Consider the following 25,443-nt stretch of genomic DNA (forward strand, 5'->3'; position numbering starts at 1 on the left):
CCTGCACTCATATGTGCTCTCTCTAAAAAAAAGGAACTCATCCCCCATGAAAAGAAGGGTGTTGAGTAATTGTCAAAACTAAAAGCTGGGGTGCCTGGGTGGCTCAGTGGGTTAAGCCTCTGCCTTCGGCTCAGGTCATGATCTCAGGGTCCTGGGATTGAGCCCCCGCATCAGGCTCTTTGCTCAGCGGGGAGCCAGCTTCCCCCTCTCTCTCTCTGCCTGCCTCTGTACCTACTTTAGAACCTCTTCCTCTGTCAAATAAATAAAATACTTTTTAAAAAAAAGAATATTAAGGGGCGCCTGGGTGGCTCAGTGGGTTAAGCCGCTGCCTTCGGCTCAGGTCATGATCTCAGGGTCCTGGGATTGAGTCCCACATCGGGCTCTCTGCTCGGCAGGGAGCCTGCTTCCTCCTCTCTCTCTCTCTGCCTGCCTCTCTGCCTACTTGTGATCTCTCTCTGTCAAAAAAAAAAATATATATATATTAAAAAAAATCTCTAAAAGCTTGTCTGTCATTGAAATGTGTCCTTTATTCTTTTTTTTTTTAAGATATTTATTTATTGGACAGAGACACAGTGAGAGTGGCACAAGCGGGGGGAGTGGGAGAGGGAGAAACAGACTTCTCACTGAGCAGGATGAGATTTGGGGCTCCATGTAGGGTTCCGTGTGGGGCTCAATGTGGGTCCTGGGATCATGACCTGAGCCAAAGACAGAGGCTTAACAACTGAGCCACCCAGGTGCCCCTTGTCTCCTTTACTCTTAATCAGAGCTTGCTTGTCAGATAGGCAGAACCAGAAAAGACAATAGACTAAAAATGCTGATGATTTCCAAAGAACAGAAGAAAATGACCAAGGCCCTGGTGGGTTTTTGTTTCTTGCCCTTGTCATCATGGATTTGCAGAGGCTTATAAAAATAACAATTGGAAACATACAAACACTCCTAAATTCAGAACTGAAGGAAGAACAAACCATACAGTCAACATTAGGGCAAAGGTAGAATAAAATGTAGACCACTGAATTTGCTAAAGGAATGCAGGTAAATAGATATATAAGAACGTATGATGTAGGGGGGCCGGCTGGCTCAATCGGTTAAGCAGCTGCCTTGGGAAGAGTGGCAGCTACTAGGTTCTGCTCAGAAGAATCTATATCTGGGTATGATGCTAGAGAATTCTAGCAATCTGTGACAAAAGTTAAAGATGATTGCTCTGTGTCATGCAAATTGTCACAGACCATAGCCTTTCCTTTTTCAGTTGTCCTGGCTTCCAAAGAGCTCCAAGATACTGGAGTTCAGTTTATAGGCAATAGATTATTAGTCTGTCTTCTGTTCCCAGATAGAATTTGTGTGCTCTCACCTTAGATAGATACTTGATCTGTCAAGGTGAAACTGTCAATTCCTGAGACTTTCATGCTTTTCCTTAGATGTCTCCCACCAAGTCCAATTATAAGTGTCCAAGTCTTTGTCATTTCCCATGAACAGGCTATCCAGCTACCAAGCCAGAAATGATCCTTAATTTTGACCATAAAGAAGAGTCATGGAGCATAGAAAATGAAATGCAATGTCAGTACTTTTCAGGTAAGTGAACAACTGAGAACAAGAAGATGTGAGACTTTGAAAGTAACGTAGTTGGCCATGAGAGGATGACCCCTTCCAAATGCATTTTACCAAGGGTCAGGCTTTAGAGGTCCTTACCAACACCTAAATAATTAATGAGGCTCTCATTTGCCTGGTGTTTTGGGGAGATGTGCTTCTCTTTTTCTCTCTTTGGATTGATTTATGTTTGGTAGAATGTTTCCTGTACAGCTTCCAAACCTCCTCCTCCTCTTCTATTTCCTCTGTGGCAGTGGCCCTTCCTGTTTTCTCAGCAGCTCTTATTTTCACCCCTTTTACCTGATCAAGGGATGTCACAATTCTAGTTAACACAGAAGCCTTTTATCCTAGGTTCAGGTTTTTGGACTTCAGTGGGCCTTTTCTGAATGTATCAAAACAAGCTAGAAGGTGGGAATGTTGACCACAGTGGTGGTGTCTAAATATATTAGAGCTTGTTGTCTGCTGCATAAAGAATTAGAAAAGAATCAGTAAGAGAGGTGCCTGGGTTGCTCAGTCGATTGGGCCTCTGCCTTCGACTTGCATCCTGATCCCAGCGTCCTGGGATCGAGCCCTGCCTCGGGCTCCTTGCTTGGTGGGAGGCCTACTTCTCCCTCTCCCACTCCCCCTGCTTGTGTTCCTTCTCTCGCTGTATCTCTCTCTGTCAAATAAATAAATAAAATCCTTTAAAAAAAAAAAAAAAAGAATCAGTAAGAGGGGTTAACTATGCTTATCTTTGAATGAGAAGCCAAGATTCTTCATTCCAACCTGCCTCTACCAGATGTTTGTTCAAGACTTAATGTTGGCATCTGTCTTTGGTCATTGTCTGCGCCTGATGGATGGACTTTGTCCATTCTCTGGGCATCTTCAAAAGTCTCCAGAGTCAGAGATCATGAAGCTTCATCCTTGCCTATTTCTATCATTTGTTCCTAGTGTGGTTTATTCATTTCCATGGCCTTAAGAATACTATTTATAGGGGCGCCTGGGTGGCTCAGTGGGTTGAGCCGCTGCCTTCGGCTCAGGTCATGATCTCAGGGTCCTGGGATCGAGTCCCACATCGGGCGCTCTGCTCAGCAGGGGGCCTGCTTCCCTTCCTCTCTGTCTGCCTGCCTCTGACTTGTGTTCTCTGTCTGTCAAATAAATAAATAAAATCTTTAAAAAAAATACTATTTATATGTGATGAGCCCCAAATTTCTGTCTCCAACCTAGACTTTTATTTATTTATTTATTTATTTATTTATTTATTTTTAATTTGACAGAGATCACAAGTAGGCAGAGAGGCAGGCAGAGAGAGAGGAAGGGAAGCAGGCTCCCTGCTGAGCAGATAGCCCGATGTGGGACTCGATCCCAGGACCCTGAGATCATAACCTGAGCTGAAGGCAATGGCTTAACCCACTGAGCCACCCAGGCACCCTTCTTCTTTTATCCATACACATTTGCCTATGTGTTTCATCTCTCCACTCGGAGATCTAATAACTACTTCAAATGTCATGTCACTCTTGGTTCCTCTTCTCACTCACACCACAAATCCAGTCCATCAGCGAGTGTCGTCTGTACTTTATCCTCATTGTATCTGGAGGTCCTCTACTCCTTTCTGTAACTATTTTTTCACCCAAGCCCCAACATCCATTGTCTCTTGCCAAAATTATTATAGTTTTCTTGAGAATGCTCTCACTTCTTTATTCTTGCTTCTCTCTATTCTCCACGTAATAGCCAGATTTCTTGGTCTTTTTTATTATTTAAATAACAATAAATATTCTTGGTCTTTTATTATTATTATTATTATTATTTTATTATTATTATTATTATTATTATTATTATGAAGTCAGTTGTTCCATCCTCTTACCCCCAAAATTCATGAAGACAAAAAGAAACTTTAGAAACATGCAGACTGGGGTGCCTGGGTGGCTCAGTGGGTTAAGCCGCTGCCTTCAGCTCAGGTCATGATCTTAGGGTCCTGGGATCGAGTCCCGCATCGGGCTCTCTGCTCAGCAGGGAGCCTGCTTCCTTCTCTCTCTCTCTCTCTGCCTGCCTCTCAGTGTACTTGTAATTTCTCTCTGTCAAATAAATAAATAAAATCTTAAAAAAAAAAAAAAGAAACATGCAGACTTATAAATACATCAGGTTCCGACAATTATCTGAGTATGGAAGATAACTAAACTGTTATATGGAAATAACAGTCTTCTGAGTTGGAGGAAAGAGGGAAAGATCTAAAGTATAATCTAAATTTTCCCAAGCACAGTCCACAATCCTAAAAATAGTATTTATGTCACAATACTTAAGACCTCGTTAGTGTGTTAACTGATATATATCACACGGGATGATATTCTTTTTTTTTTAAAAAAAGATTTTATTTATTTATTTGACAGAGATCACAAGTAGGCAGAGAGGCAGGCAGAGAGAGAGGAGAAAGCAGGCTCCCTGCCGAGCAGAGAGCCCAATGCGGGGCTCGATCCCAGGACCCTGGGATCATGACCTGAGCCGAAGGCAGAGGCTTTAACCCACTGAGCCACCCAGGGGCTCCACAGGATGACATTCTTAAAGTGAAAATCAGGACATGTTATCTCTCCCACTAATACCTTGAATGGCATTCTGTTACTATTAGTATAATATCCAAATTCCTCCTACATGTAAGCATTTACTGACTCCTGCCTAAATTTTTGCTTTTTTTATGTAAAATTTTTTTGAAGTGTAACATACACAAAAATATATAGATATAAGGATACAGCTCAGTTAATTTTTACAGTCAGTATACTGTATAGCCAGCACTAGATCAAGAGTACCAGAGTACTGTGCAGGGTGCCATTGTGTGAACATAAAACAAATTCTCCCTTCCACGTTCAGGGTGTTATAAGTAATACTCCTACATATCTTAACATAAAGGTCCTTTATTTTATATTTTTCTCATATTGAAAATGTTTATTTCTGAGCAATTTAGACTTAGTGAGAAATCCCAAAATTATACATTAATTTCTTACATGCTCTTTTTTTATTCATTTATTTGAGAGAGAGGGAAAGAGAGAGAATGAGTGGGATTAGGGGCAGAGGGAGAAGCAGACTCCCTGCAGAGCAGGGAGCCTGACACGGGGCTCAATCCCAGGATCCTGAGATCATGACCTGAGCCCAAGGCAGACGCTTAACCGACTGAATCACCCAGGTGTCCCTTACATATTCTTTTTTCTAGATTTTCCTAAGTGGTAATATTTTATCACATTTGCATTATCACATTCTATCCACCTATTATTCCATTCACACACATACACACATCCTGTTTTTCTGAACTCTTTATACCAAAATACTTGAATGTGTATTTCCTAGAAATAAGTTAATTTTTCCAAGTAAACAAAATACTAAAAAAAAAAAAAATCAGAATATTGGTATGGATATAGAACCATTACCGAATCTACAGAGCTTACTCAGATTTTACTGATTGTCTCATTACTGTTTTTTATAGTAAATGGAAAAAAATATTTTTCTGGACCTTTCCTTATTATCCTGCTCATTCTATTGTGGGTACATTGGCTTTCACTCAGAAGTCAGAGCTCACTAATTATGACCCAAATCCTTTAGGTAAGAAACCATATGGATGGAATAAATGTGCAGTGAATTCTTATGAACCTCTCATGACCTTGCTTCAGAGAACTTGTGCAGGAAAGAAATCTCATTAATGCTGTGATTGTAGGAAAGCCTTTCCCAGTAAGTTAAAGCTAATTACTCATCAACAAACTCACACAGAGGACAGACCGTTTGGGTGCAATCAATGTCCAAAAGCCTTCATTACAAAGTCAGCACTCATCTGTCATCAGAAAACTCATCATAGAGAAGGGAAATCCTATGTAAGCAGTAAATGCAGGAAAGCTTTTCCTTGGAAGTCAAAACTCACTTTACATCAGAGAACTCATTCAGGAGAGAGACCTTTCAGATGCAGAGTATGTGATAAAGCCTTCATGGTTCAGACACATCTGACTGCACATCAGAGAACTCACACAGGAGAGAAACCATACGAATGCTCAGATTGTGAGAAAGCCTTCTCAAAAAAGGCTCAGCTCATAATCCATCAATGAATTCACACAGGAGAGAGACCATATGGATGTAGTGAATGTCAACAAGCCTTCATCCAGAAGTCAGATCTCACTAATCATAAGAAAACTCAGCATGTAGTCAGGAAATCTCATGGATGCAGTGAATGTGGGAAGGTTTTGTCCTCTAAGTCAACTCTTATTATACATCAGAGAACGCATACAGGTGAGAAGCCCTTCAAATGCAGTGTATGTGATAAAGCTTTCACATTGAACGCACATCTTATTGTTCATCAGAGAATTCATACGGGAGAGAAACCATATGAATGTTCAGACTGTGAGAAAGCCTTCTCCACTAAGGCACATCTTACGATTCATCAGCGAATTCACACAGGAGAAAGACCATATGGCTGCGGCAAATGTCAGCAGGCTTTTATCCAGAAGTCTGGTCTCACTAACCATCTGCAAAATTGTCACGTGAGAGTGAAATCTCATAGATGCAATGAATGTGGAAAGGTTTTCTCCTATAAGTTAACTCTCATTATACATCAGAGAACCGATACAGGTGAGAAGCCTTTCAAATGTGATGTCTGTAATAAAGCCTTTATAGCTAAATCCTATCTTACTGTACATCAGAGAATTAATACAGGAGAGAAACCATATGAATGCTGTGATTGTAAGAAAGCATTTGCTACTTTGTCAACTCTCATTGGGCATCAGAGAACTCACACAGAAGAGAGGCCCTATGGGTGCAACAAATGTCCAAAAGCCTTCTTCCGGAAGTCAGCTCTTATTAATCATCAGCAAACTCAGCATAGGAGAAAATTCTCTATGCAATGACTATAGGAATGTGAGAAATAGTTTTTGATTAATCCTGTCTATTCAGAGAACTCATATAAAATAGAAATGTCATGAACGCTTTGATTATAGTAAACCATTCTGGAACTTCTATAGGAATTAAACCTTCTAGATGCAATGAAAGCTGTAAGCCTTTCATCTGAAGACTCCTCTCAGTATACCACAGGGATCGCACAAAAAGAGAGAAACATTGTAAATGCAGAGATTGTCTAAAATGTCATTTGAAACTCACAGGCTATGTGTTTAGGAGGAAACACCTGTGGATGCAGTGAAAGTGGAAAATCATTCTTTTCAAGTCACATTTGTTACACATTAGGATATTCATTCAGGGGAGGGATCTTGCAGTTGTAGTGAGTGCAGAAAAGACAAGAAAAATCACATCTCATTGTACATCGTATTTGACTTTATTATTTTTTGGAATGATATGGAGGAACATGTCATTTTTTGGAATTACATGGAGGAACATAATTTTTAGGAGTTAATAAAATTTATTAAACATAAATATTATGCTTATAATATAACATTTTATTATACATAAAATATTAAGTAATAAAATCTCATGGAAATAGAAATGTTCTATTTCCTTATATCAGAATACCTTATAATATATAATTTGACTTAAGAAGAATTCTAAAGCATTATACTGCATAAATTTGCTGTCCATATTTTTACTGTCTTTTGTAGTGTTTCTGCCAAGTGTGATGAACTATCACTACTTGAAACTGCTATTGTTCTAGAGCTTTATTTTTTAGATATGCAAAAGTGATAAAAGATTTACATGGAATACTAAAAAATAAGCAACATATGAGACAAAGGGGGAGAAAAGACTTGTGTTCACGTGTGTGTTCATGTATATTTATTGCAATTGCTGTATAATGCAGGAACTTTGAATTTATTATGAAAACATGTCCTTGGGGACTAGAAACATTTTCTCTCTTAGCATTTCCTAAAATGCCCAGTATTTACTAATATTAAGGATAACACTGCAGAAGTTGGAATTCTTGAACATAGCAGGAATGGAAAGTGGTTCACTTGCTGTGGAAAACAATTTCACAATTCCTCTAAAAAGTTAAATATAGGAGACGCCTGGGTGGCTCAGTTGGTTAAGCGGCTGCCTTCGGCTCAGGTCATGATCCCAACGTCCTGGGATTGAGTCCCACATCGGGCTCCTTGCTCAGCAGGAAGCCTGCTTCTCCCTCTGCCTCTGCCTGCCACTCTGTCTGCCTGCACTCACTCACTCTGACAAAAAAAAAGTTAAATATAGAATTACTATATGACCCTGGAGTGCCACCCGCAGCTATATATTGAACAAAATTGAAATTGAAAGCAGGTACTTCAGTACTTCTAAATGTTCACAGCAGCACTGTTCACAATAACCAAAAGGTGGAAGTAATCCAAGTGTCCCATCAGTGGATGAATGGATCAGCAAAATGTGGTACGTGTGTGTATATACATGTATTCACATAGATATACATAATGAATATTGATTACCTATGCAAGTGAAATGTTGAATGAACATAAGCCTCCAAAACATGATAACTGAAAAAAGCCAGACACAAGGGACCCCATATTGTATTCCTGTTTATATGAAATGTGGAGAAGAGGTAAATCTATAGAGATGGCAAATTGGTGGGTTCCAGGGCCTGGGGAGAAGAAAGCATGAAGACTGACTTTTTAGTGGTTATGGATTTGTTTGTTTCTTTTTTAGAACGATAAAAGTGGGAACTAGGTAGAGGTGGTAGTTGCTTAACATTGTGAATGTAGTAAACATCACTGGATTGTATACTTCAAAATGCTAATTTTGTTTTATGTATATTTTTACGTCAATAACTACCGCTTCCAGTCTGCGACGAGAGAAGAATTAGGCACAAACAAGTCAGCTGCAAGAGATTGGGAGCAGTGGACAACGGTCGAAAAGGACTGCTGCCAGGAGCTACTCCACAGTCTCACTTTTATTGGGTAGAAAACAATAGCCAATAGAAGGATTGATGAAGGTCAAACATTAATCCTGTCTTGCAGCAAGGAGGAGGATAAAGTTTATAGTTAACCAAGCACATTCAAAGGACTCATCTAACAACAGGCGCTTCTGGGAAGAGAAAGGAGCAATAACGGATAAGGGAAGCAGGCGGTTTTCGTTCCACCCTGAGCTGACCGGGTGTTCCCGGGTGCTCGGCTTCCCTGAAGCAGGCGGCATTCCGCCCTGGGCAGGCCGGGCGTTCCTGGCTGCCCGGCTTCTGTGAAGGGGCGGCATTCCACCCTGAGCGAGCCGGGCGTCCCCAGCTGCCCAGCTTCACGATCGTACATCGGCCTTCTCCCCAAAGACCTGTTGCCAGTATGTATTTCTTAAGGCCATATCTAAATGTGCTTGGTAACTAGTAAAATCCTCCAGGGGTTACAGTTTAAGTAACATTGTTCCGAGGGGCAGCAGCAAATAATGCATATATTTGGAAAAAGTACCATTGAAAAACTGTTGATTTTTATCTGTATTTTGAGTGCCAGCATTCTTGCAATGATAAGGCAAGATTAAATGGTAAAATATTAATGGTAATTAATGAAAAAATAACTGCTTAGCAAAACAGATGCAAATATATCTTCTTCATCTTAATAGGTATTAGCTACCAAAGCTTGACAGCTAACTTCACACTGAATGAGCAAACTTGAGAGATGTTCCCTAGTTGTTTGGCAGTGAGGTCTGCTGCAGCATCTCTCCTGAGCTAGAGATCTTAACCAGCACAATATGTCAATAATAAAAATGAAAGGGCTTACTATTGCAAATGAAGAAAAAAGTTGTCATTATTTGCAGATGACCTGATTGCCTAGATGGAATGACAGGTGAATCCACAGACAGCCACGGAGAATAGTAAGAGTTCAACAGGATTCTCTGGATACTTGATCAATATGCAGCTTCAGTTGAGTGCCAATAAAGTGCTAGTATATAAATACATTATCATACTAAGGAAGCATCATAAAGTCCTACATCCTTGAGTGGTTTTTTAAAAATCATGTTGATTTTTGTCAAAAGCTATTTTTAGCATCAATATTGACAGTCATAGAATTTTCTTCTTAGATATATTAAGTGAATTTTATAATAATAAAACATATATGGTGCATTTTAGTGTTATTATTTTATTAATAAAATTCCTGTTCTTTCATTCCTGGTATATGTCTCACATTTTTTTTTTACTGCCATATTTCTAGTATTTTTTTCTTTGGCCCATGTTTTATGAGGAGGAATACTTTAAATTTCTAAATATAAGCAACACATTCAATCCTACATTTATTACTTATTGCTAAAGCACATACACACACATACATATGTTTTTTTAAAAACAGGATGAAAACTGCTGGAATGCACACCTGAGATCTGTGGTTATCTCTGGGAAGAGAAGTAAGCCTAGAAATGAGAGAGAGGATGCAGACTAACTTCTTTCTCTCATATTTTTACATTATTTTTCCTTGTATATATACATAATGATTTTTTAAAGTAATTTACTAAATTAATAAAAATGTAATTTTCTATATATTATCACAGAATTACTAAGTGCTGGAAATCGTGTTACATGTTTCCACAAAGCGTTTATGTCCGTCATTCATGGCATAATTTATGTTCTTATATTTTGTATATGTGTCTCCCACATTAGGCTGGGAGCCCTTAGGTATAATGATCTAGTTCGGTTAATCTTGGTATATCCGAGGACTCACAACCTATTTGGGCATACAGTAGATATTGAAGAAACTTTTTGAAATGAAAGATAAGGCTTTACCTTTGAGATTATGTTCTGGACACGCACACTTAAGGATTTGGGAAATCGACTAAATAAATAGCCATCTTGTGTGGCTGTATGAGCATAGACAGAAGCTACTCTGAGTGGCAGTTTTGAGTTCACTGGTACGGAGTGCTCTTCCCAGAAATGTAATTTCTGTCCAGGGCGTTGCCAGGGGCCCAAGAGTCCCTGTCGGAGCTGGGTATATTGGAACAAGTCTGTGACCTGTGCTGTCACACTGAATTTTAACTTCATGACCTTCAGAGTCTCTGCTGAACTGCTTCTTCCCATGACCCCAGGAGCATGATGTTTGATTACTTTTCTTTGTGCAGACTGGGATTGGGGTCCTGGGGAATACCTTTCTTCTCTCATCCTTTGCTTCCACATCATGTACAGGCCAGGCCATGCATGGAGGCCAATACACTTGATTCTCACCGGCATGGCTGTGGCCGCCGCCTTGGTTCTTCTCTATAAGGGGATCCCCCAGACGATACCTACCTGGGAACTATCACCCAACCTGGGCAACACTGGATATAAACTCATCTATTATATTCATAGAATGGCCTCAGGCCTTTCTCTGCACCACTTCCCTCCCGAACAGTTTTCAGGCTGTCCCCATCAGCCCCAGAACTTGTCAGGGGATGGGGCTCAAAGACAGAGCTTGGAAGAACACCGGTTCTTCCTGCTTCCTATGTTGGATCTCCAACCTGCTGAGAAGTGTCTTTGTTCCTATGCTGTTAGAAGCTCTTCAGCACATTCACAATTCTACCAAGATACAGGATTATCTTCTAAAACTCCTGAAACATCTAGTACCACAAAATTTACAATTCTAATGACTTTCCCAGATGGTGTATTCACGGGAGTCATGATTGGATCCAATGTATACACGGTACTTCTCCTTTATGGACACCACCAGAGAGTGAGGCATATTCACATCCTCGGAAATGCCCACAGATTCTCACCACAGGCAAAAGCCACTCAAACCACCCTGCTTCTAGCAAGCATCTTCATTTTTTTCTTTACTTCACCAATTCTATTCTTAACAATTTATAATGTTTTTTGTTTTTTCAAATCTCACCTTTGGCTGCAGAACACTGTCGGCTTTCTATTGGCACGTTGTCCCACCCTCAGCCCTCTGATATTATTGCTTCAAGATCCCCAGCACCAAGATTCTGCTCTTAAGGGGCACCTGGGTGGCTCAGCGGGTTAAGATTCTGCTCTTAAATGGCAAATGAAAAAAATCTCAAATTGCTAATGATGCACTCACAACACAATTTTTCTTCGAAGAATCTAGTTATTCAGTTAACTTAAACAAAGATATGTGGATGTCTAAAACATGACAGACACATACCCAAGATACTGATGATGAGATCTATATGACATTGACCTAGTCATGTAGAGGCTTTCAGCTTCATGTAGAAGACAAATAATACAATACTGTATAAATGTTAATATTATCTTGATGCTTTGTCATTTTTTTCCTTTGAAATGTTCGATGAGAGCATGGAAATAAAGTTGGACAGAAGTAACTTTGGGACATCAGAATTTTTAATGGTTTATTAGGACAATTATTAAATTGGATGCAGTATTATGTAGTGATAAGCCGTCTTTGAAATAGAAGAACTAAAAAGCTATTCATTCTGATTTCCAGCTGTGTAAAGTGGAGTAGGTGCAATTATTCAAACATTTGTATTGTAAAATATACCATGCAGAAAAGTATATTGAAAGTCACACACGGCACCTGGGTGGCTTAGTCGTTAAGTGTCTGCCTTCGGCTCAGGTCATGATCCCAGGGTCCTGGGATAGAGCCCTGAATTGGGCTCCCTGCTCAGCAGGAGGCCTGCTTCTCCCCCTTCTTGTGTTCCATCTCTCACTGTGTCTCTGTCAAATAAATAACTAAAGTCTTAAGAAAAAAAAAAAGCAGTCACACACGCCGCTATCAGTTTAACATAAAATGGCAACAGCTATGTGTGAACAACTATCTACTACCACTCAGATCAAGTCCTATTTATCCCAGTAAACACCCCTCCCTTCATTTTCTATGGTCTAGATCTCTTCATAGAGACACTCCTGGAGTTCTTTCTTGAGTGAATTTCACTTCTCTAGATTTCTCCTTTGCTAGAGACATCCTTAGAGTCTCTTCTGCTGGATTCCCTTTTCCTTGCCCAGGGAATATTTTCTTTGCTGTAAGGACCTCAAAACTCTTCCAAAACAGCCAAGATGTCCCTGAATGCTTCAGGCAATGAGATTAAGTAAATACATCATGCACTTAGGTCTAGCTGAAGGGTGAGGTCCAGAAGGGTCCCCAGTGGCAGGAGCTCTCTCCCTGTGGAACTGGAGTGCATCATCCTCCTGGCGCATGGATATGTTCACCAACCTGGAAGCTCTCTGTAGTTTATGGATTTTTTAAAAAATATTTTATTTATTCATTTAACAAGGATCACAAGTAGGCAGAGAGGCAGATAGAGAGAGACAGAGAGAAAGCAGGCTCCCTGCCAAGAAGAGAGCCCGATATGGGGTTTGATCCCAGGACCCTGAGATCATGACCCGAGCTGAAAGCAGAAGCTCAACCTACTGAACCACCCAGGCACCTGGATTTTTTTTTTTTTTAAGTAGGCTCTACACTCAGTGTGGGGCTTGAACTCACTACCCTGAAATTGCTGCTCTGACTGAGCCAGCTAGGCACCTTGTTTATAGATATATATTTTTTATGGACACTTAATCACATAGGCAATGTTTAATTTGATAAAGGGATTTTAGAAAAATCTTTCGTAAACATCATACTTAAAGAAACTTTGAAATCAGGAAGAAGACAATATTGCATCATCACACCCTTTCAACATCGGACTGGAGGTCTCACACAGTGTAAAGGGAAAAATAAAGGTTTAGAATGGAAAAGGATGGGGGAAACTCACTATTTAATGAGAATATGGGAGGGCGCCATTGGGGTCTCTGCTTGGCAGAGAGCCTGCTTCCCCCTCTCTCTCTGCCTGCGTCTCTGTCAACTTGTGGCTGCTTTCTCTCTCTGTCAAATAAGTAAAATATTTAAAAAAAAAAAAGTAGAATATGGGAGTGCCTGTGTGGCTCAGTTGGTTGGGCATCTGACTTTGGCACAGGTCATGATCCCAGGAGTCTGGGATCAAGCCAGGTTCACTTCCAGCTCCCTGCTCTGCGGGAAGCCTGCTTCTCCTTCTCCCTTTGCCATTCCCCCTCTTGTGCTCTCTGGCTCTCTCTGTCAAGTTAAATAAATAAATAAATAGAATAGAATATGTCCTTTTATAAAAAATCTAGAATAACTGCTTTGTGTTCCTTTAAGGAATTGTCAGCAAGATGCAGCCATGAGAAGGTGACACAGGAGAGGTGCAGGAAAAAAGTTTTTATACTCACAGGTCCGGAGACACAGAGACACTGCTTGCTGAGAGGAGGCTGCTCAGAAGAGAGTACCAAGGATCAGTCTCAACCAGTGAAATGAGGTGAGAGCAAGGATCCTTGAGTAAATGCCCTTATTGAGGGTCAGGGAGTACCTCCTATTGGAAGTGCCCTATTGGAGAAGTACACAAGAAAAGACTGGAGGGTATTTCAGTGGTGTGTTTGAATGGCACTAGGTCACACAGAAGGGTAGGAAGAGGAACTTGTGCAGGGGTGAACATTATTACAGGGATACACTTGGTTGCCTAATGTACCTCGGTCTGTTTGTGGGGATGATGAGGCAGTGGGAAAATACGAAGTTTTAAAAATTTATAACACAATAGTCAGAAACGATTAGAATAAGATAGTTTATCAGTTTTGCTTGGCATAGTATCAATATACAAATCAGCTGTATTTCTATATACACCAACAGAGAGTTCAGCAATAAAATTGTAAAATATCTTTTCAAGAGCATTAAAAATTTCAGATATCATGAAATGACTCTAATAAAAACGTATAAGACTACTGTAAGAAACATTTTTCAGAACTTTATTGAGACATTAAAGATTTAACTAAGTGGAGTGATACACAGTGTTCATGGATTTTAAGGCTTATTATTGTAGAGATGTCACTTAAAGGATTTACAGATTCAATGCAGTACAAATCCCGATCACTTTTTTGGGGCGTTGGGGGGTGGAAGCTGACAAAGTGAGTTAAACATTTTGAGAATATAAAGGGCCTAAAGAACAAAGAGACTTGTAGAAAAAGAATATGGCAGGAGGCCTTCATCAGACTGTAAGACTCAGAAAACTCTCCTAGCTAAAACAGTAGTGTTGGTGCAGGGACAAACACGAGAACAATGGAACAGAACGTCCGAAAACCTAGCCATGCAGATGGGGACATTTGTCTTAGGATAGAGATGATTCGACCTAGCAGTGGGGAAATCGCCTAGACAATGCAACTGGGATCATTATCTACACAGTATTCACAGAAACAAACAACTGGGCGGGCTGTGACTAAGGAGGATATGCAGGATCGTTCTTTAATGTACTCGGTTTGTCTTGGGACACGAGATACAAGGTGTACTCTTTTGCCGTGGGTCGCAGTTGGTCCACAACTGTTTCCGGTCACAAAGCACACATCCTAATGTCGCCTCTACTCGTCGGATCCACTTCTAGTCTCCTAATCCCCGTTTTCTCAAGTGTGCTGCCACCATCCTAGCCACCCCCAGTTCCCGGCCCCAAAGTCCGCTCTTCTCTGTACGGATCCAGACCTTCCCAATATGACTGCGCCCTACGAGCGGCTTCCAAAGGGCGAAGAGACCGAGCGGACGCAAGCATTTCCGGCTCAGCACTGGGCTGTGATTGGCTTAGCGCTCCGCTCAAGGTCAAAGACCAGGCGAGAGCGATTAAGTCCTACTAGGCATGCGCGACGGCTGTGACAGCCGCTGCCTAGGTGGAAACGGTAAGTCTTGAAAAGAAGAGAAAGGATGGGCTGGATTTACACCTCTCTGGTCTGGCCGGCCAGCTCCGGTCGCCTAGGGTGGCCTCCTCCCTCTCCGTACGGCGCACGACCCAAGATGGCGGCGCACGGTGCACAATGGCCGCTACCACCGCAACGCGGCGAAATCGGAGCGGCGACGTTGCCCGGCGATGAAATTCTAACCAGGGCCAGAACGAGGCCCTGTGCATCGATGGTTCGCTCCAAAGTGCCACTGATTCCGAGACTCCGGTCCGCAAACTTGATGAGAGGAAGCGGAAGGGGCATACGGAAGCTTGGGTTCTCACTGCGTGAGGTCACAGATTTGCGGTCGAGGGTCGGTTTCTCCTAGAAGCTGTCGGAGTCCCGCGCTGTGGGACTTCCGCGACTTGAGATGCGGGTCGTGGGGGTACTCGTGGGGGATGGCAGTTTCCGGTGGCTACGGGGTTGTTGGCGGAAGCTTGGGCTGGCATTAAATGTTGAGGACGAAAGACAGTTCCTACTGAGAGCGACAGGTGGGTTCCGGGTCGCGCCCCAGGCAGTAGACAGAGTCGTTGGGAGAACCACTGACCCAGGGGCCCATCGGGGTCTGTTCGGTGAGGAAAGGATTGGGGGTCATTTGAGGTCCCTATGGTCTGAGTGTGAGCATCCGAGGGATCCGTGATCCCTCTGAAAATAGGTGTCTGGGGGGCTGTGAATGGGTGCGAGAGCGAAGCGCAGGGTGTTCGTGGGAGAGGTGGGTGGGATTGGAACGCGAGGAGTCGCAGGGAGACATTTGTGTGCATATCGGGGTGTCCTATTTCCCAGCTTTTTATGCTGAATTTAAACGTACAGAAAGTCGAAAGAATAGCAAAACGGTTCACCCGTCGTGAATAGGTCCACGAGTTGTTAAAACCGTGCCATAAACACTTAGAAAGTCTCAGCCAGTGCACACGTGCGTTTGCACGCGCATGAAATCAGGGTAGTCCTAGCTTTTTTGGTTAGCAGTAATCGCTCCTCAGATAAACCTCGTTGGCTAAGATGCTGCCACTGGGCAAAGCTAGTCCTAACTTTCTATGTCCTTTCTGCTACATGATTTGCCGTAAGGTGCTAAGTTCTTTAATTCTCAGTTTTTCCACTCAAACACATTGCTATTTAACTCAGAGGTACTTCTGAGGGTCCTAACTTCATGACCTCATCTAAACCTAATTACCTCCCAAAGACCTTATTCCCAAATCACATGAGTTTGGGGGCTTCAATTTTTTTTTTTTTTTTTAAAGTAGGTTCCATGCCGGAAGTGGGGCTTGAACTAACAACTCTGAGATCAAGAGGCACATCCTCTACAGACTGAACTAGCTAGGCACCGCTGGAGGACATAAATATTAATTCCATAACAGGTAGGTACCTGACAAAAGATAGCATTTAAACGTATACTTCCTTAATGGGAGTTTTTAATGTTTCAAACAATTTTGTTAATTTTTAAAATTACATATATATATAATACACATATATATATGAACATATACATACATATATATTTAACTATGTGTATTTATGTTTCATATTAAATGTTCTTGTCATTTTTTATTACAGTATCATTATATACTTATCATCAATAAAAGCAGATAATCACCTTAAACTATCTGTAATGTTTTAAAATGTATTTTTTAAAGTGAATTATATTTAATGGATACTTTTCCTTTTTTAATGGGTAAGAGTAGGCTGGATTAAATGTGCATTTCAGAGGCCTGTGGTTTAATTTTACCACACTCCCCAATAATGTTCCATTATCTAATGCATCCACACACTGTGCCAGGTTTTCCGACATCTTTAGCAACAGTGGGTTAATCATCCTTTCATTCTTTTCTAATATGATAGCCCGATTTAGAAAAAAGGGACTAGCCTCACCTTTTCTTTAATCAAGATCATATTTGATTATTTGAAACTGGAAAAGTCTCCATCCTTGTTCCATCTTCCTGGTCTCTCCTTCTAACCTGCCCAAACCTTGGAACTACTATGCACAGATTAGAATGTATTATTCCCTGGACTTGTATAATTTGATCACATGTATATGGATATACTCTTAAGGGTAGTAAGAATACACATTTTAGTTTTTTGAGTTTGTAAGTTTTATAATGAGGATGTTATATTATAATGTGGTATTCTGAGGCCTGGTTTTCTTGATTCAGTACCAGTCTGTGATTCATCTGTCTTGCATGTAGGCTTGGTGCATTAATATGAATTTCATTGCATAAATACAGTGTAGTTCATGCATCTATTCTCCTGCTGTTGGACATTTGTATTTTTTCTGGGTTTTGGCTGTTAAAAGTAGGGAAGTTCTGAAAAACCTTGTATGTCTCTTAGTTGTTGTGAGAATTTGTCTAGTCTAGGCTATATACTTAGAAGTATAATTTCTGGCACAAAGTAGACGAATTTTTATCTAGAAGGAAAAACCAAATTGCTTTTGTAACACGGTACAGAACTCTATCATCAGCAGTGTATAAAAGTGCCTGGTGCATAAGCTTTCCAACTTAGTATTTTCATTATTGCTTTTTGACCATTTTGGGGGTATAAACATCATCTCGTTGTGGTCTCCATATGCACTGTTCTCATTACTAACAGGGTTGATCATCTTTTTATATGTTCATTGGCCAATTTTCTTCTTTTATTTATTTTAATTTAGTATAGTTGATATACAATGTTCCATTAGTTTCAGGTGTACAACATAGTGATTGACCATCTTTATATATTAGATGGGCCAACTTTAAATAAAACTGAAAAGTTTGTCTTTACCTGACATATTTGGAATATGTATCTTTTGCTAGTTATTTTGTAATAAACAGTCTGGCTGGTCTCTGTCCCCCACTTCTAGGAAGTGACCTCTAAATTGTTGGAATGTCCTGAGTGACAGGAGTCTTTGTTATTCATGGTGGGTCTGTAGATAGTTAGGAGAGTGAGGTGACTCAGGATGGGGCTGTTTTATGTCATATGCCAGAAAGACTGACCATGTGAACAGAGGGTTGGGGCTTTGAGCCTGGTGATACTAGCCCAACCTCTGAGATAGTAAGGGTGCTGGAGGTTGAGTCACATGGCCAGTGATTAGGTCAGTCATGCTTACTTAATAAAAACTATAGACACTGACTCTCAGGTGAACTTCTGTGTTGGCAGTACCTTACATATTGTCACTTATAGATATGTTAAATGAGTAATGTGGGGGCGCCTGGGTGGCTCAGTGGGTTAAAGCCTCTGCTTTCGGCTCAGGTCATGATCCCAGGGTCCTGGGATCGAGCCCCACATCGGGCTCAGCAGGAGCCTGCTTCCTCCTCTCTCTCTGCCTGCCTCTCTGCCTACTTGTGATCTCTGTCTGTCAAATAAATAAATAAAATCTTTTAAAAAATAAATAAATAAATAAATGAGTAATGTGTCTGGGGCACCGGGGTGGCTCAGTGGGTTGGGGCCTCTGCCTTCGGCTCAAGTCATGGTCCTAGGTACCTGGGATCGAGCACTGCACTGGGCTTTCTGCTCAGCAGGGAGCCTGCTTCCCTTCCTGTCTCTCTGCCTGCCTCTCTGCCTATGTGTGATCTCTGTCTTTCAAATAAATAAAATCTTAAAAAAACAAAAGAGTAATGTGTCCTGACTCTAAAAGGATAGGACGATGGAAGCTTCTGGTTTGGGAGGATCCCAAACCTCACTTACACTGTTGTCTCTCTCCATTTGACTGGTTATGACTGGATTGGCTGGATATCGTTTTGCTATAATAATATGTTTTTTAAATTATTTATTTAAAAAATTTTTATTTATTTACTTGAGCACATGTCAGAGCAGATGAGTTGGGGGGAAGGCAGAGGGAGAAGGAAAGGAAGAAGCAGACTCGCCTCTGATCACAGAACCTTACTAGGGTTCCCATCTCATGACCCTGAGAGCATGAATAGAGCCAAAATCAAGAGTCGGGCACTTAACCCACTGAGCAACCCTGGTGCTTCTCTTTTTGATATAATAAGACTTCTATCTTACAGTTTCTCCCAGGTACCTTGTAAATACTGGCTTTTCTCCCCTTTTAAATCTTGTTTGTTTGAATATGAAATTGGAATTATTGTTTATATTGAATTAAAGCAGTTGCATAATGACAATTTTGTTTTTCTTTTAATTTATTTTTCCCATTCATTGCTCAGGTTTTTATCTGGTACATTTTTTACTTCAGAGAGAGATTATTCCTGTCCCTAAGTTGCAAGAAATGCCATGGATTATTTTTAGGTACTTTTCCTTGTGTATTTTTAGTTTAGTAATATATATATTTTTTAATTGCCAGTGGTGGCGCACCTGGGTGGCTCAGTCATTTGAGCTGTATACTTTTTTTAAAAAAAGATTTTATTTATTTATTTGACAGAGAGAAATCACAAGTAGATGGAGAGGCAGGCAGAGAGAGAGAGAGAGGGAAGCAGGCTTCCTGCTGAGCAGAGAGCCCGATGCGGGACTCGATCCCAGGACCCTGAGATCATGACCTGAGCCGAAGGCAGCAGCTTAACCCACTGAGCCACCCAGGCGCCCTGAGCTGTATACTTTTGATTTTGGCTCAGGTCATGATCTCAGGATCCTGGGATTGAGCCCCATATTTGGCTCTGCATTTAGCAGGAATTCTGTTCAAGGACTTTCCTCCTCTTCCTCTACCTGCCTCCCACCTCTCAAATAAATAAATCTTTGAATTGTTGGTGGCCATGGCTTTTTCTCACATGTCTTTTCATTATCTTCTGAGCTAATGAAATAGTTATTACTAAACTATCCTTGCATCCTTGGAATAAAGTCAACTGTGCAGAGTAGGATTCTTCCTACATTTGGCTTTCTTTGTATTCTTATATATCCCTGCATATGGTTTCTCAGTATTTTTTTTTAGGCTTTTTATAGCGGGAGTCCTATTCCCTGGCCTCGGTTCTTGAGTTCTGCCAAGAAAGAATTCAGAGCCAAACTCTTAAGCTAGCAAAGGTTTCATAGCAGTTTAAGCAAAAGTACATTTCTTTTTTTTTTTTGCGCAAAAGTACATTCTTGAGATGGGAGAGTGAGCAGGCCCAGAGGCAGCAGCTGCACCCTGGGTCAGGGTTGTTTTTTCTTTTTGTGTTTGGATAGGTTATGGGTCATAGGTAGGGCAGTCTGACTGTGGGTGCAGCCAGTTGTCTAAGGGACTCCACCTACTGAGAGATTTTGGCCTTATATGGCCAAAATCCTTGTCAGAACTGTCATGGCAGCCATTCTCTGGGGAGGGGGTTAAAACCACAATGTACTCCACCTTCTGGAGTGGAGTACAATGTACCACAATGTACTCTACCTTCTAAGGTAGGGACTCCACCTACTGGGAGATTTTGGCCTTATATGGCCAAAGTCCTTGTCAGAACTGTCAGGGCAGCCATTCTCTGGGGAGGGGGTTAAAACCACAATGTAAATGTATTATAGTAAAGCTCCGAGATACTCTAGGGCAGTCATGCGGAAGAGCGCAGGCATATCCTCTGGGGTCTTCCCCAGGGGTTTGGAGGTTGGCCTCTGCCCATTTGCAGTCAGAAATCACTTGTTCCCTGCTCATACCCAGCTAGCTGCCTACTCTGTCAGTCACTGGTATTTGGCTTCTTTCGTTTAAAATAATGCTTTTCATCTTCATCCATGATTTTCCATTTATCATAAGTTTATTCCTCTCTGCTGCTGAGTACTAATTGGTGGCACAGATATGTCGCAGTATGTTCATTCTCCGCTTGATGGATGTTTTGGATTTTGGGGGTCGGTTTTAGATATATATATATTTTAAAGATTTTATTTATTTATTTGACAGAAGGAGACATAAGGAGAGAGGGAACACAAGCAGGGGAAGTGGGAGAGGGAGAAGCAGGCTTCCTGCCAAGCAGAGAGCCTGATGTGGGGCTCCATCCCAGGACCCTGGGATCATGACCTAAACCGAAGGCAGTGACTTAACGACTGAATCACCCAGGTGCCCTGGTTTTGAATATCCTGAATAAAGCTGCAGTATGCATTCATGTACAAGTCGAAGTGGCTGTACCATATTGTATTTTTACCAGCAGGGGAAGAGAATTCTTTTTTTTCACATCCTAGTCAGTACTTAGTATTTTCAGTCTTTTAAATTATAGCCATTCTGGAGCACATGGCTGGCTCAGTTGGTAGAGCACATGGCTGGCTCAGTTGGTAGAGCACATGACTCCTGATCTCAGGGTTGTGAGTTCAAGTCCCAAATTGGGCCTAGAGCTGATTGATAGGTAGATAGATAAATAAATAAAATTATCGCCATTGTAACAGGTCTGTAGGAATATTTTATTTAGGTTTTAATTTGCTTTTATTTAGGTTTTAATTTGCAGACTTTTGTGTGTTCATTAGCCACCTCTCTACTTTTTGGGGGGGGAAGTACCTGTTTAAATATCTTGTTTCTTTTTTACTAAATTGTCTCTTTTGTGAAGTTGTAAAAGTTCTTTGTATTTTTTAGATAGAAGTCTCTTAGTCAGGTATGCATTTTGTAATATTTTACTCTAGCCTCTAGCTTGATCCTTCTTTTTTTTTAAGATTTTATTTATTTATTTGACAGAGATCACAAGTAGGCGGAGAGGCAGGCAGAGAGAGAGAGGAAGCAGGCTCCCAACTGAGCAGAGAGCCCGATGTGGGGCTCCATCCCAGGACCCTGAGATCATGACCTGAACCAAAGGCAGAGGCTTTAACCCACTGAGCCACCCAGGCACCCCTTGATCCATTTTATTTGTTTATTTTTTTAAAAGATTTTATTTATTTATTTGACAGAGAGAAATCACAAGTAGATGGAGAGGCAGGCAGAGAGAGAGAGAGGGAAACAGGCTCCCTGCTGAGCAGAGAACCTGATGTGGGACTTGATCCCAGGACCCTGAGATCATGACCTGAGCTGAAGGCAGTGCCTTAACCCACTGAGCCACCCAGGCGCCCCACCTTGATCCATTTTACAAGTGTCTTTTGAATATCAAAATTTTTGGTCCTGAGATGTCTATTAGTTTTTTTCTTCTACTGTACGTTTTGTGCCCTGTTCAAGAAATCTTCACCTAATCCAAGGTCACTTAAAGTTTTTCTGTGCTTTCTTCTAGAAGTTTCACTGTTTCTTTTTTTAAGTGATCTCTGCATCCAACATGGGGCTTGAACTCACAACGCCAAAATCAACAATCATGTTCTCTACTGACTGAGCCCACCAGGCATCCCAACAGATTCACTTCTTAAATCTTTACTGGTTAATTTTGGCATGGGGTAAACACGAATATCCTATTGTTTCAGTAGCATTTGTTAAACATTTTATTATTTTTTTCATGCTCATTCTTGCTTCTAATTTGTTGAATATATGAAGTATATATTATAGCATTTTTGGTGTACTGGTCCACCAGGTCTCTCCTTTTGGCCATTTTTGTCTGTTTCTCTAACTTGATTTTTTTTCCCCAGCTATGGGTCATATTTCCTTGTTTCTCTGTTTGTCTGGTAATTTTTTTTTTTTTTTAAGATTTTATTTATTTATTTGAGAGAGAGACCATGAGAGAGAGCATGAGCGAGGAGAAGGTCAGAGAGCGAAGCAGACTCCCCATAGAGCTGGGAGCCCGATGTGGGACTCGATCCCGGGACTCCGGGATCATGACCCGAGCCGAAGGCAGTCATCCAACCAACTGAGCCACCCAGGCGTTGTCTGGTAATTTTTGATTGGATGTCAGATATTGTCAGTTTCACCTGGCTGCCTGCGGGATTTCCTTTTATTCCTTTAACTACTTTTGAGGTTGGTTCTGGGATGTAATCACGTTACTTTGAAACAGTTTGATTCTTCAGAGGCTTTCTTTTAAGCTACGTTAGGTGGTGCCGAAAGAGTTTTTTGTCTAGGATTGTTTTGTCCCCATTTCTGAGGTGATACTCTCCTGAGACCTCTGCATAGTGTAAGATCAGGCATATCGAAAGGTTTTTCCACCCAGGCTAGTGGGAATGCCAGCTATTCCTGATCTTGTGTGAGCACCAGGAATTGTTTCACCTGCTTCTTGCCAGTGGCCTTGGTAATTCCCTCACAGTTCATTAGTGCTGAGCCAGAGACTCAAAGGAGCCCTCATCCTCTGTAGAGTGAGTTTTCCCTCTCTTCACTGGTATACTGCCTGGCAAGTGTTAGTCATCTTTGCTTCCTCAGATTTTGAATTCTGTATCATTAACTCAGCAACACTGCTAGACTCTTCAGGTTCCTTCTCCCCGTGCTGTGGCCTAGAAAGTCTCCAGGTAGTGAGCTGTGGTGCCCAAAGGTCTCTAGCCTTGTTTCCCTTCTTCTCTGACTTCTGGGTGAGACAACAGTTGTTTTAAGCACGTTTCCATTTTTTTTTTTTTAAAGATTTTATTTATTTATTTGACAGAGAGAAATCACAAGTAGATGGAGAGGCAGGCAGAGAGAGAGAGAGAGGGAAGCAGACTCCCATTTTTTTTTTAATAGGTTAAGATGAAAGGATAATTCATAATTTGGTAATTTTCCCTGGAATCATAGGTTCTATCAGTTCTGAGGGTTTGTGTTTTAATCCTTGGTCCAAGAGTTACTGTGTGGCTTTTAGCTAGGTGCTTGACCTATCCTTTCTTGGTTTTCTCTAAAATAGAATAATTATAGTCTACCGCCTAGGATTGTGAGGGTTAAGTGAGAAAAGAAGATGCCTAAAGCAATTCTTTGCATGTATAGGAACCTGCTTTTATTATAATTTCCACACCAAACAAATCTTTCCTTGAATCCATAGATGCCGGCTTCCTAGAATGATGCACTTCCTATAAAGGAAGAAATGTAGATCTCAAGTCTAGAAACTCATTCTTGCCGAGGATACCTTTGATGAGACACCTGAATACTGAAAATGACCAAGTCTCAGGTTAGCTGTTTATTTCCCAGATTTCTAGAAGTTTGTAAAAATGTGTACAATCTGATGGTTGCCAGAGTTGGTAAGGTGGAGTGGAGAGGGATAGGCAAAATGGGTGAAGAGGAGGGAAGATACAGGCTTCCAATTATGGAATAAATAATTCATGGGAATAAAAAATATAGCATAGGAAGTATAATCAATGATATTGTAATAGTGTCTCTGTGACAGATGATAGCTACACTTGTGGTAAGCATAGCATAACCATAGACATGTTGGATCACTATTGTACTCCTGAAACTAATGTAACATCTTGTGACAACTACAGTTAACAATTTAAAAAATGTATACAATCAAAGGGAATGATATATATAGATCTCTTGCAGCTGGCAGAGATGTGCTTAGACTGGGAGATAGAATAATGACCTGGAGTAGCCAATCAGGGAGGGAGTTCTATCTTATCTGTATGTCACCTTTTGCAAGGTGCGAACAAGAAGTGGCAGGATCCAGAGCTGAGTTGCAGACATTTTTGTGGTAATATTGGAAACCACAGAAGAATAAAAACATATTTAAGATTACTTTGTATATAAGCAGGAAGCACATGAACTTTCTGAGTAAATATTTCCCAGAGATTAAAGACGAAGAAGTGTCTTCGATGGGTCTTCCTCTTCAGTTTTTCTCCAGACTGTGGACCCAGTAAATGGTCATCTTCCCAAGGAAATGTGGGAGATACAAAAGGCATAGCTAGAAAACATTACAAATCTCTTCTTATCTACAAAGAGAAGATAAGATTAATTTTTACCCAAGGGTCATGGTGTACATCATTGCATGAACATATGTAACATGTTCATAACATATTTATAACAATATACAGCACACAGTAAGAGTTCTGTTTTTGCTTTTGTGAGTACCATGATTTAATACATAGCAAAGTTAACTTCTAAAAGCAGTTCTGAGCATAACATACTTTTGTATATGAAAAACACTGCAGGGGCACCTGGGGGGCTCAGTGGGTTAAGCCTCTGCCTTCGTCTTAGGTCATGATCTCAGGGTCCTGGGATGGAGCCCTGAATTGGGCTGTCTGCTCAGCAGGGAGCCTGCTTCCCTCCTCCCCCGCCCCCTGCCTACCTGTGATCTCTATCAAATAAATAAAATCTTTAAAAAAAAAAAAAAAAAAGAAAGAAAGAAAGAAAAAGAAAACCACTGCAGTGTCTACCAAGTGTGTGCAGGAAATGTGTACGCTTGCTCCAGTCTGTTGCTGCTTGTATCCTGGGCATCGGTTCTCTTTGGTTTCTTCTGTCTCATTGAACTTTTTTTTTTTTTTTTTAAAGATTTTATTTATTTATTTGACAGTGAGAGATCACAAGTAGGCAGAGAGGCAGGCAGAGAGAGAGGAAGGGAAGGAAGCAGGCTCCCTGCTGAGCAGAGAGCCCGATGCGGGCCTCGATCCCAGGACCCTGAGATCATGACCTGAGCCGAAGGCAGCTGCTT

General features: G+C 41.1%; 3 protein-coding genes across 10 annotated transcripts in view; all 3 read left to right on the plus strand.

Moving 5' to 3' along the window:
* The window catches only part of LOC132005481 (zinc finger protein 577-like), a 45,588-nt gene extending 35,971 nt beyond the window's left edge, over positions 1–9,617 (plus strand). For all 8 annotated transcript variants that reach the window (XM_059382668.1, XM_059382663.1, XM_059382661.1 and 5 more), the window contains 2 exons: positions 1,474–1,569; positions 8,302–9,617. The gene's annotated coding sequence lies outside the window, so the exon portion shown is untranslated. The remainder of the gene's footprint in view (positions 1–1,473; positions 1,570–8,301) is intronic.
* Positions 1,553–6,515, plus strand: LOC132005860 (zinc finger protein 84-like). The gene is given in 2 exon segments (XM_059383370.1): positions 1,553–1,569; positions 5,264–6,515. Coding segments are annotated over 2 exon segments (1,194 nt in total). The 3' UTR covers positions 6,441–6,515.
* A 5,377-nt stretch (positions 9,618–14,994) lies between the features above and the next one.
* Positions 14,995–25,443, plus strand: part of LOC132005473 (zinc finger protein 260-like) — a 16,072-nt gene continuing 5,623 nt past the window's right edge. Inside the window, exons 1-3 of the mRNA XM_059382644.1 lie at positions 14,995–15,094; positions 16,369–16,485; positions 23,842–23,967. Of these exons, the coding sequence (XP_059238627.1) occupies positions 23,953–23,967 (15 nt within the window). The 5' untranslated portion in view covers positions 14,995–15,094; positions 16,369–16,485; positions 23,842–23,952. The remainder of the gene's footprint in view (positions 15,095–16,368; positions 16,486–23,841; positions 23,968–25,443) is intronic.

This window comes from Mustela nigripes, chromosome 17 (assembly GCF_022355385.1).
Source record: "Mustela nigripes isolate SB6536 chromosome 17, MUSNIG.SB6536, whole genome shotgun sequence".
In the NCBI taxonomy this organism is placed as follows: Eukaryota; Metazoa; Chordata; class Mammalia; order Carnivora; family Mustelidae; genus Mustela; species Mustela nigripes.